Source organism: Amblyomma americanum, chromosome 5 (assembly GCF_052857255.1).
Source record: "Amblyomma americanum isolate KBUSLIRL-KWMA chromosome 5, ASM5285725v1, whole genome shotgun sequence".
NCBI lineage: Eukaryota > Metazoa > Arthropoda > Arachnida > Ixodida > Ixodidae > Amblyomma > Amblyomma americanum.
The window spans coordinates 49,882,681-49,895,077 of record NC_135501.1 but is presented as its reverse complement, the minus strand read 5'-3'; the positions used below and the strand labels follow the sequence as shown (position 1 = coordinate 49,895,077).

The following is a 12,397-nucleotide window of genomic DNA, read 5'->3' as shown; positions in this document are numbered from 1 at the left end:
GATTCTGAGGGGATTTGTTGCCTCCGCTCCCGTTGCAGATGCGGTCGGACACGATTGACCTGGCTGACCAGTCCCTCCTGGTGGACATTTCGGATGCCCTCAGTGAGCGGGACAAGGTCAAGTTCACAGTGCACACCAAGGTGCGTTATGGCTCCCCTCGCCGTCTAGTTAGCCCTGTTGGTTACTGCTTGGACCAGCAGCAAGGTGGCTGGTACTCGTGCAGGTAGTTTTGCACTCGCTATTCACAGCTGTCAAGCACTTTGTCATTGTGTATTTTTCTGTTATTCCTATCCCTTTCATGCACTTTCTACACAATTGTGTAAAGACAAACTCCCGGATTTTTCTCTTTGTGAAGCACCTAACAGTGATTTTATCGTTTCGGTTGAATGTAGCATCCTTCTTGTAGCAAGAAAATTGTTTCTTTTTTTTATGCCATATGGCGAGTGCAGTAAAAAAATATTTAAGAGAACAGTGAGACACGTCATCCACCATTTTTATGCAGACCAAAGATTTTGCCACCACTGATCGCATCAATTGTTTTTGCTCAATGTCGATTGTAATGTGCATCCTCGAAACACAGAGCGATTCCACAATCCCTCGGGTGCTTACTTGCTAAATCTGGGCATTTTGATGTTACTACTTCTTACCAACCTGACTGTGTGTGGAATTTTGCACATCTTTGTAAAAACGTACCCCTGTAGCCGCTGCTGTGGCTCAGTGGTTATGGCACTCTGCTGCTGACCTCAAAAACGAAGTTTGATCCCGGCTGCAGCGGTCGAATTTCAGTGGAGGTAAAATGCTAGAGGCCAGTGTACTGCGTGATGTCAGTGCACATTAAAGAACCCCAGGTGGTCGATATTTCCAGAGCCCTCCACTATGGCGTCCCTCATAGCCTGAGTCGCCTTGGGACGTTACACCCCCATAAAACCAAACCAAAAAACTTACCCACTGGTTTTTCACTTTGGAAAACCAACAAATTCCCTTTCTTTAGGCCCAAATATTTTACTTAGGTGGAAAAATAATTGTTTTCGATGAAAGCAAGAAATGGCACCTCAAAGTTCTATTTTAATGGGACACGAATTGAAGTTGGCCCTGTATCAGTAGTTTACTGCGCGTTAATGGCAACAGTGCTGTTTTCACTGAAAGTGGAGCTTTTAAACAGCTAGGAAAGGCCAGAAAGTGATGTATAGGTATTGCCCCTGCTGGACGTGCTTGAAAGTAAATTGCGTTGCATTGGCACAGTTTCTTGCAAGTAGATCCCCAAGGCTAAGGTACACCATTGTTCACTCCTTAATTATTTTTTTTACTTTAATGTGATTTTGTATTGCATTTGTATTTTTGCAACATCAAGTTTGTTTAGTTTTTGCTTAATTTTTTGGGAAAATGTGTTTGTGTTGCGTGTACCCACCCCTGATAATATCTCGTGAAAAAGGTTTCAGTGCATATATTATGACGAAGAAGAGGACGAACTGTGCAGTGGCGCGGGCAGGAGTGCTCTCGCTACGCCAGCAGCCATTAAATCATCTCATTGCCATCGATCATCGTATCACTTTCTTCGGCTGGCCGCCACGTAACATTATAACGTATATAAACAAAAAGGACGTTTGCACTATATTTGTGTGTTCTACACACTGTGCAAAACTGTGCAACTGTGTTGGGGCGTTCTGATGGGAGCTGCGGGCCCATCAGGTGTGTTGAGGTTTGGCAGGGGCAGTTATGGGGATGGCGTGTAGGCTGTGGGGCTGCTGGAGTCTCAACAAAGTAGACGGCCGCTAAAGCTGGAACCGAGACACTGCCGTAGGGTCTGCGTGATGTGCACACAGTGCAGAGTGGACATTGGCTGACGGGGTCTCTGTCGGTTGTTTGCAGACGACACTGTCGGACTTCCAGAAGCCTGAGTTCTCAGTGCTGAGGCAGCACGAGGAGTTCATCTGGCTGCACGATGCCCTGGAAGAGTGCGAGAGCTACGCGGGATTCATTGTGAGTGCTGTGTGCAGAGCCTCTCCCACCGGGCTTTGCATTTCATTGCTGTTGTTTTTCTCACACTGCAGAACAATGTTCTAGAATGTAAAACAATGGCTGCTCCCAATGTTTCCTTCTTTTTTGCTTGTTTTCAATGCTTGTTGACCCCTTTTGATCTGGAAAGGAATCTGCATGGCATGCCATGGAAGGAACAAAAGCTTTTTTTTTGGGGGGGGGGGGTATTTCCTGGTTCGAGGTTAGCATGCGAAAGTGTCCGTAAGTATGGGCAGCACTGAGCATGAGAACTGGCCCCCTCCTCTCCTTCCGCCTTCGTGTTTCCAGATTCCCCCGGCACCGCCCCGTCCGGACTTTGATGCGTCGCGGGAGAAGCTGCAGAAGCTGGGTGAGGGCGAGGGCTCCATGACCAAGGAGGAGTTCACCAAGATGAAGCAGGAGCTGGAGGCGTGAGTGGCGGTCCACCAGTCCCCGTTGGGAAGCAGGCTGGGAGCGAATAGAGTGCTCATCTTCTTTGGGACGAGTATCTGTGAAAATGTTCTGTAGGTTTGCTAGTCAAGCCACTGTGAATCCCTACCAACACTGTGTCAATAGTTTGCTGTTCAAAAAGTAGGCATAGTTGATGAATTCTTTGGATGCTTTGTGTTTTACATAGTAACACTGGCCTCTTTTTCACCTGTGCAGCAACGTTTAAGTTGCTTGCAGTGAGATTAAACCAAAATCCTGGTCAGTAGTGACTAGTTTTAAAGGTGGTGGTGGTGTCCAATTTGCTCTGCACACACTCTCTTTGTGTGCTGCGAGTCATTTCTGAGAAGTGCATGCAGTTATCTTTTGTAAATGACGTTTACTGAAGCAGCAGATGCTGAGAAACCCTCACTGTGGCGACTGTTGCTGGTACTAGCAGGTAACATTGTTCTGGTGCAGTTTCACATGTCCTGTGGTGTCAGGCCCCAGCTCAGCCTGTCTGGTTTCCGGTGCTGGTCCACCTTCTTGTGCGGACCGGTCCTCTTCTCTCTGGTTCGTTGCCTCATTTGTGTGTGGTGGCTGTGCTCTGGCTTCCGCTTTGTTGGTCTGGGCTTCTATCAGCAGCTTGAATGCACTCACTGGCCTTGTTTCACCAGCGCACATTGTAGTCTGCAGATTCCCTCCTCATGGATCGAGACGACGGACGAAATAGTCGATTTTGGTAGTTGGGCGGCAAACCATGTGACCCGGTGTCACTGCCCCTTGCCTCGTCCGCTGACATTGCAGACTTTACGGGGGAAAAACAATACAGTGTGCTGGGCGAGTTGGTTTCTAACTTCCATATCTACAGTGCTAAAGACGGGACAGAAGGAACACACACGTCACACAACAGAACGCTGTTTTACTGACAACTGATTTTTATTGGACGGCCAGCAAGCTTTTTTACTTGCTGCCTACCAGAAAGGAAAGAAAACACAAAAAACATGCACGGAAGCAACTAGTGGCGGCGGAAATGTAGCACGTGTCAAATCTTGCAATCGGGGGTACTCCATTTCTTTCTGTGACAATGCTATTGAAGGCACGCTTATACAAACATCCTGCAATCTTGCAATCATATGTGCCTCCATTATTTCTCTTGTCAGAGCGTCACGATGTTTTCCTATCACGCTGAATTCTCAGTGCAGCGGTTCACAGGCTTCATTATCACTTTCTTCCGTTTCTTCTGTTTTGCAGTCCCTGCATTGTTTGGCTATGTGGCCTGATGTGGCCACACGTGCGACATTGTCATGATGCTCTTTTAATTTTTTGTTGAGACACCGGCCCTTCTGTCCAACGTACCTCATCCCACAGGACATGGGCAGAGAATAGACGACCCCTTCTTGTCAGGTAACAAAATTTTCACCGTGCCTAACTGGACACCCGCGCGGTTCAAAATTTCTGCTATTTACCTGCATATGCTAGACAGTTTCTTAGACGTCACACAACAGTGCTCTGTTCTGTGACGTGTGTGTTCCTTCTGTCCCGTCTTTAGCGCTGTAGATATGGAAGATGAAAAAAAACAGTGAGCACCTTTTCCCTCTCAGTTTCTGGCAGTGCTCTGCTGTGTTTCTAGATGTACAACTCTTAAGTGCGACAACATTGGTATTTTGGTCAAATGCATAGGGGAATCCCCCAATGTGGAGTAGACTTGTATTAAGGACGTAATTACTCATTGGCATCCACCCGAGCGCAGCCATACAGCTACAAAGGAAAGCTATACAGCTATAAATAAAAATTTGTCGTGGTCCAGGGTTTGAACCCGGGACCATTGCTTCACCGAGCTATTGATGAATTCGATCTCGCCCTACCATAAGCTTGCCGTCCCGGTTAGCTCAGTTGGCAGAGCGACTGCTCCGGTGTAGCGGTGGTCCCGGGTTCGAACCCCGGACCAGGACGAATTTTTCTTTAACTACGAAGTTTCTGAGAAAGCCGTATAGCTTTCCTTTGTAGCCGTACGGCTGTGCTCGGGTGGATGCCAATGAGTAATTACTCCCTTATAACATTAGTATTTTCATGTCGTATAGTATGGGGTCTCTGTGTCAACAAATCAGTGTGATTGGCAAGGTGCCATCACCTGCCCTTTTCCTTTGCACTGGTGGGGTGCAGTACCTGTCGCGATCCTTGAGGAACATGGGGAGCACAATGATTTCCAAGAATTTTCTGCTCCATCTGCTCCGTTGTCTGCGAGGTCTGTTATGTGCGTGCAAGCTTCTGTCTGGCGATTGGCCCGTCACTAGTCACGTGACCTTTTCAAACACAGTCCATTCCTTCGCACGGAGACCCTGCTTTATGTAGTCGTTCATATACCAGCTCCTGGATTTCATTCCAAAGCGGTTTGTCTATCCCTGCCCCACTATCCAGATAATGTCTTGTGTGTACTGCAGCGTCTTCTTGTGTGTTGTTCTGTTTTAAGGTTGGCATTTTTATGTGATCCAGTTCATGCAGAAAGAATCTGCAACTTGTCAACGGCTTAGCATCGCGCCACTCTCCTCATTTCTCCCCTATTGAAAGCTGTTGGTCTGCTTTAAGTGCAGAGTTTCGTGCTCTGTGCCGCAGCGTTCCAGTTTGGTGTCTATAGTAGTACCTCGTAGCTGCATTGCGTGAAGTCGTGGTGTGCACAGGGCTTTGAACTCTCCCTGCAGTTTGGGGAGGTTAGGCCAGCTTCCTAGGAGAAAAGAAAGAGCTCTCTTTTTGACGCACGCAGTTAAGGGTTGTGGATGAGAATGTCTTGCACCTACCACTCAGTGTGCAAAGGGTTGCTTGCTGGTCATTTTTTTTTCTAGGGCTGGGTCTAATTTTTTGCAGGAAATTGTGGTTTTGTCAGTGGTTTGTGGTATAGATGCATAAGTGCTACCTATTGAATCTGCCTCAATGCACTTTTCAAGATATTTGCCTCATTCAAAGCAAGCTGGCCAAATAATTGCGCTTGCTAAGAAACATCAGAGGCAAATGGTGTTATTTCGCGGAGGATGTGCAAACTTGCCGCAAGAATTGCTTTCTGTACCTGTGACGTGTACTCGTCATTGATTCATTTTTCCTGAGATGTCACAGTGGGCAGCTATTAAGCAGGTTCCTTCAGGTTCACATTTGCAGCAAAAAAGCTCAGTGGAGAATCGGGGGGGGGAATCTCGCAGTGCCAATGCAGATGCACAGGTTTTGATGACATCGGCAGGGGGAAAGTCTTGGAGTGGCCAAGGGCCAACTTTGGATTGTTGACAACTCCGCTCATGAAAACGGCTTTTATGGGCAATTCGACAAGCAAGGCCCCTTCATTGCTGCCGAAGTTTTGTCACTTGAATGATGAAAGGTTGCTTGGGGCCTCCTTTTCCACTCTTCCACCAGTTTGAAGGGTCGCTGGCCAAGCCTAGTCTTTACTGTGCCTCGTCCCTTTTACTCTTGCCAAATCGGCCAGGGCATCTTTGCACCTATGCCACGCCACTGTCACATTGGCCAGCACAGTGTTCCTTAAAGCACTGGCACCCGTGTGTGCGTGTGGGGTGTTTTTTTCTCTCTGTTCTCTCTGCGCCACTTATCTGGGTGCACAAGCACTGGCTTTCGATGGAAGATGTAGAGAATGTCGCTAGTCTTGAGAGCATGCTTGCTCATGATGCCCCCCACCCCCATTGCTGGTGTCTGGTGGTTGTAGGGAGTACCTGGCAACCTTCAAGAAGACGGTGGCCATGCACGAGCTGTTCCTGCAGCGGCTGGCGCTGCACCCGGTGTTCCGCACTGACTCCAACTTCCACGTCTTCCTCGAGTACGAGAAGGAGCTGAGTGTGCGGGGCAAGAACAAGAAGGAGAAGCTGGCGGGCCTCATCAGCCACCTGGGCAAGTCGGCCGATGACCTGCGCCTCTCCTCCACCCAGAAGGATGTGGACGAGTTTTTCGAGCACGAGCGCAACTTCCTCACCGAGTACCACACGCACGTGCGCGACGCCACCGCCAAGGCCGACCGCATGACACGCTCGCACAAGAGTGAGTCTTCCCTGCTGCCACTGCAGCCCCCTTCCTGGCCAGTGAAGAAAAGTGTCATGCTCGTAGTTGCAAGGAGCATTCTCACGTGCGGGTAAAGTTCACAGACCAAGAATCATATAGTTTTAAACTGAAATTGTCAGTTTGCATTTTGAAAGCTAGCTCCTGTAATGCAATATATTAGTCTCGTCTGGAAGCGCTGCCATTCCTGCCTAGGCAGAACTCTCTGTGCCACTTGCAATGGTGAGAAAAACACCGTTAATAACAAGCAGAGACACAGCCTCATGATCGGCTTCCTTCCGCCTCATGTTAGTCTGCTTTGAGAAACGGCTGAATGGTTGGTCCCAGAACTCAAGAGTGGGTAAAAGGAAAGGTAAGGGATGAGTAAGGTGTCTCTCGCCACCCTCCACCCTTCTTGAGACAAGTGTTAATGCTCCCATTCTTCAGAAAATCTGATGATGTGGTGTAGAAAATCCAGAGCAGCAACCTAGGTAGGCCACCTAGGTGACGTGACCTTGTGGTGTGGGCACAACCTGCCCACCAGGTTGCCCGTTAATGCTACCCTTAAGGCTTAAGTGTCCTCCTCTCCCCCCCCCCCTTTTCTTTTGTGCTGCAGATGTTGCGGACAGCTACATCAAGATTTCATCCTGCCTCACCCAGTTGGCCACAGTCGAGTCATCCGAGCTGGAGAAGTGAGTTGGGGCCTCTTTTCTCTTTCCTCATCTTTCTGCAACTTCTGTCTGCGCTGCTGCACTGTCCTTTCATGGATGCCTGCGTGGGGATTCTTCAGCTGTTTCTGCTGTCCCCTCTGCTTGCTCTGTGGTGGATTCCTCTGGTTCGTCCACATCAGGCTGGCACATTTAGCTCGTTTTTTTTTTTAACCACTTGCTCCATAATAGAGTGATGTTTTTGGTCTGCCAGTTTGATTTTCGAGGGACATCAAAATGTGGGGCACCCGGGCTGCTGAGGCCAGGCTTTGCCGGTTCCCAACACTTGTTACAATATCACTGGATAACCCTGTGCGGTGAGTTACATTGCTGAAATGATACCGTATGTACTCGTGTAACGGCCGTGCACCCCACCCTGCCCCCCGAACTGGGGGCTATTAATTTTAAAATAGAAAAGCTATACGTTGGGAAAAAGACCTGTTTCATGTGTGCATAATTTGGCCGCATGGTATGTTCATCTGGGAGCCTGTACATGACTGCCTGAGACACTCTGTACAGCCACAGACGCATCGTCCCACACGTTGACTCCGCCTGGAGCCACAAACACACGGCGCCTCAGCACTGCAAACTCCTCTTACGTGCTCAGCATTCATACCAGAAAGGACAAAATGCTATGGTGAGCAGAAGCCTGAATTGGTTGCACCCACGCTAGCAGTGTTTTCTTGCGGCAGTGCAGCAACCACAGGCTCGGGCTGTTGTACGCATTGTAGTAGTGCGCCATTCACTTGGTGCCACGCAATTTTTTTAAATTGTGTAAAGTCTTCGGTGAAACACCCTACTGCCCGGTGGGCAGGTGAGCTGCTCGCCTGCCACAAAGCAGTCTTCAGACGGGCAGACAAACAAATAAGCAGACGAACACGCAGTGACTAAGTGTGAGGAATGGCCACTAAAAGTGCAGCCCTTGCATGGGTATAGTGCACGGTATACAAGTAGCATATCGTGGTCGTTCTTCATGAACAGCTTCTGAGGTGATGAAGCCACTTCTCCCCGACCTGGTGCATAGCCATCATCTGGAGTTGATTCCTTTGCTCCTGCTATGCCCCAGTGCACTCGCCTCTCAGCTATTTTTCTTCCAGTCATCATGCACTGATACATTTGAAAACTGGTGCTGCAACTGCTTAGCGGTGGACAGTTAACTGTAGAAATTGGGCAAGAGCCAAGTAGCAGAAGCTTAAAGGGAAGCTGAAGCACTTTTAGAAAAAAATGAGTTCTCTGCGTCATTTTATAGCTTTTAGTCCGCCGAAAAAGAATATCTCACTCAACAAGAGCGGAAATACACGCAAAAAGCTGTTTTTTAGAAGAAAATGCGCCCCGTCGCCTCAGGGCGCCGAGCGAACGCAGCTCTTGCTCGCGATTGGCCGGGACTGTCGTGACGTCATCCACGGGAATCTCCAGCCGGCACTGACGGTGTTGCTGCGTAGCGCGTTGCTTCAGCTGGCTTTTAAGGACTACGTTTCGGAAATTATGGATAATTCAAGCGGTGTTAAACAGTTCGGACTTTCACCATGCATGTTCGAGCCATCAGCAGCTTCAGAAAACGGTGGAAACAACGACGCCGCGGAGTGCGCGGGCAACGAAAGTCAAGTCGCGACATTTTCACGTGTTGGAAATCTCGACTGGATAGATGAATGGATGGATGACAGCTTTTATTTCCGCCGGAAAAGGAGGCCCCTTACTACTCACCGCTCCCGGCACACAGGCCTGGAGGGCGGGGGCCCAAGCCCCCATGACTAAAGGCTAACAAAGAGATTTTATCTCTTCGCGGCCTCAGCCGCCAGGCGGATTGGCTCGTTTCTGCTGAGCGGGTTCTTCGCTGCGCAGCAGGGCTTCCCAACTTTCTTCCCAACTTCCCAGTATCTGCGTCGACTCCGTTGTAGTCAGCGCATTCCCATATTCTTTGCTTCCGGGTAACCATGGAACCGCCGGACTGTCGGAATCTGGACGAGCGCGCGCAAAACTATTCCGAAATCGTTGAGAACTACAGACTAAACAGAAAACTGGCGCCACCGCCTGATAAGAAGCTAATAGAGAAGCGACCGCATGGCGGCTCCTGCAAGCCGGAAATTTCGTTAACCCAGTATGGGCCTTTCACGTCCTACCAGGGTAACACGAAAACCAAATCTCGACTGATACGTATGTTATGCGTAGGTGCATGCGTGTGCATTTCTTTTGTGTAGGTGCATGTGCAAGTGGCAATAAAAAAAGGAAATTGTGAGGAAACATTGTTGTGCACCGCTGCTGCATAAAAGCCTGGCCACCAACTTCTTTACGGCGACAGCTAGTCTGTGTGTGTCTTTTCCTGGTCCTGCGTCTTTTTTTCTCTGTTTTTTTTTTATCTTGACCAACTTCTTGTAACGCCTTTAAACATGATCTAAATCAGATCACCGGCAAGCTTACACGAGTCACGCGAGGTAAAGCATTTGTTTGTTCATTTATTTATAGTTACTTGCCTTATTGCTCCCTAATGCTTTTAGAGCTACAAAAGAATGCCAAACTGGATGAGTTGAAGTGGGTTCACTGCTGTACTGCAGCGCGAAAAGATGAGGAGACCGGGAGGAAGCTCCCGTGTGCGCTGTCCTCCTGCCGCATGTTCGGGCTACTGTTCAACCATGAAACTTCTGCACTTACCCCTGTGCGTTGTTTTTTTTTTTTGCGTGCTGAACATGCTTTTGAAGAATAATTATGGCTGATGTTGCGCATCGAGATAACCAGCAGAATTACTTGTTAAGTACTTGCAACTGGGCTTGTTGGGGCATATTCGTGAAAGACATAAGAGCGCAAACTGGCAACACGGACAAGGAAGGGAACAGGACGAGCGCTACACTTTCAACAGGGTTTATTCAGGGAAGAGCGTATATATAGCCTCTGACCTTATCCATGCTCTTAATCTCAATTTGACAAACATCTACCTTTCACAGATATGCCTCAAGAAACATCATTTCACTGTGCCGGACAATAACCGAGGTATCACTGATGCAATTGTCGCCTCGTTTTTTGATATAAAAGGCTTCCACGAGCTCACGTTCGGTCTTATCACGGCTTTTCAGTAGCACTTTGCATTCAGGCAGTCGGGGCTTGCAGACTAAACGTTTCTCTTTCGAGCATGCTTGGCAGTTGTCTGGAAGATGGGCTCCTTTCTTATTCAATGAATTCTTGTGCTCAAGCAGGCGCTCATTAAGACACCGGCCGGTCTGTCCAACGTACACTTTCCCGCATTTTCAGCGCCGCGAAAACTAGCCAGAATGTGCTCACGTATTGGGAGAAAGGAAATGCAAGAGTGCGCCATCAGACACCGAACGCCACTTGTTGGCTGCAAGAAAGGAGTGGTGTACGAGTTCCCGCTTACATGCGGGAAAGTGTACGTTGGACAGACCGGCCGGTGTCTTAATGAGCGCGTGCTTGAGCACAAGAATTCATTGAATAAGAAAGGAGCCCATCTTCGAGACCACTGCCAAGCATGCTCGAAAGAGAAACGTATAGTCTGCAAGCCCCGACTGCCTGAATGCAAAGTGCTACTGAAAAGCCGTGATAAGACCGAACGTGAGCTCGTGGAAGCCTTTTATATCAAAAAACGAGGGGACAATTGCATCAGTGATACCTCGGTTATTATCCGGCACAGTGAAATGATGTTCCTTGATGCATATCTGTGAAAGGTAGATGTTTGTCAAATTGAGATTAAGAGCATGGATAAGGTCAGAGGCAATATATACGCTCTTCCCTGAATAAACCCTGTTGAAAGTGTAGCGCTCGTCCTGTTCCCTTCCTTGTCCGTGTTGCCAGTTTGCACTCTTACGTATGTCTTTCAAGAATTACTTGTAGATGATATAGATGTATGCGTATCGCGACTCGACGACTTTGCCGTTCTTACTCAAGGACAAATTAGTATGAATTCTGGCGCCATTGTCGATCGTCAGCCATGAGCAAGTGCTCATGAATGCAAATGTTTGCTTTGCTCAAGTATACTAGGCTTACATAATCGCTTTTTTGCTCAGTTAGGTACAGCTGCGTGTGCTGCACGCTGACGAAAGATTAAGAGAATTGCTTGTGCTGCCATGAGGTGCAAGCAATCAGGAAAAAGCAAAAAGGCACACAGTGCGTAACGAGCTCAAAGGAGTTCAATACTTTGTGCCTCAAAGACAGTGCTGGAAGTGGCCTTGGCTCAGCATGGATGTGAACCAGCTGGAAAAGGCAAAGAGTTTACAAACAAGTAAGAAAGTAATATAACGAAAAGAGAAATATTGATGCACATATTTTGTGCAGGCAGTTTCGGCATGCTGCGTACCACCAGATTGTCTGGTGAACGTGGAAGAGGCTGGGGAGAACAACCGAAGGATTCTACCAAGCTGTGTGCTGAGCGCTGTTTGAAAGAAGTGCCATGCCAAAACTGGTTTATATACATGTAGGCTTCAAGCATTGCACAGAACCCCTAAACCAGAGAAAGTGAACGGCACTGGCAGAAGATTACGTTGATCTGTGGTTCGCCGCCAAAGCGCGGGCCGGAGCGAAGCAAGCGCAGCCGGACGGCCGGCCGACTCTCTGTGAATGGCGTCACTTCCGCCAGTTCTTGCACTCGGCCGTCCCCCCACCCGGCGCTTCCGGAAGCGACGAGTGCGTGCCGGCGGCGGGTTCTTAAGAAGCGATTGCAGCTCTGTTTTCGGACAGAATCGGGAAAAAATTTACACACATGATTTTCAAGGTCCTTTCTTCCCGACCACAGCGTTTCATGCGATTTGAAAACCGCTTCAGCTTCCCTTTAAGACTTCAATCAATTACTACTTGGTTTCGTGGCTTAGTAGATATTGCGTTCGACTGCTCATCCCAAGATTGCAGGATCAGATCTCAGCCGCAGTGACTTCAGTTAGATGGGGGCGAAATCTCTGAAGACTCTGCGTGTGCGACTTCTGGTCGCTGGAATGAGATAGCTCTCGCCTAGCCAACTTCTGGCTCGCTTCACTGAGGACGGCATAAATTGTGTGTTCATTTCAATGCGAAGTTCTTGTGTTGGCAGTAACCGGTGACAAGATTGTACCTTTCATCATAAGCGGTATTTAGTTCCAAATTGCTTGCCACTGCTGCTTATGTGTGAAGCACACTAAACATAGCAGGGCTAACGCACACACTCGAGGCTGTCTAGGTTTTAGCGGCAACATATGTATGTGTACGTGGCGCATCACTGGTGTAGGGGGCGCCCTAGTTGCTTTTGTGCCACAGGTGAC

At 48.6% G+C, this 12,397-nt stretch overlaps 1 protein-coding gene and 1 non-coding gene across 6 annotated transcripts in view; both read left to right on the top strand.

Moving 5' to 3' along the window:
* Snx6 (sorting nexin 6) overlaps nt 1–12,397 on the top strand; it is a 32,556-nt gene that overhangs the window by 3,295 nt on the left and 16,864 nt on the right. For 3 of the 5 annotated variants that reach the window (XR_013314806.1, XM_077664821.1, XM_077664819.1), the window contains exons 2-6: nt 39–140; nt 1,870–1,980; nt 2,305–2,426; nt 6,128–6,456; nt 7,070–7,145. Coding sequence is in view for 4 of the 5 variants with exons in the window: in XM_077664821.1 (XP_077520947.1) it covers nt 39–140; nt 1,870–1,980; nt 2,305–2,426; nt 6,128–6,456; nt 7,070–7,145 (740 nt within the window). In the remaining variant the exon portion in view is untranslated. Of the gene's footprint in view, nt 1–38; nt 141–1,869; nt 1,981–2,304; nt 2,427–2,901; nt 2,995–6,127; nt 6,457–7,069; nt 7,146–12,397 lie in introns of all 5 variants that reach the window. The other 2 variants (XM_077664818.1, XM_077664820.1) reach the window with 1 other exon arrangement.
* On the top strand, nt 4,303–4,376 carry TRNAT-GGU (transfer RNA threonine (anticodon GGU)). Its single transcript has one exon. It is a non-coding gene; the product is annotated as a tRNA-Thr (tRNA).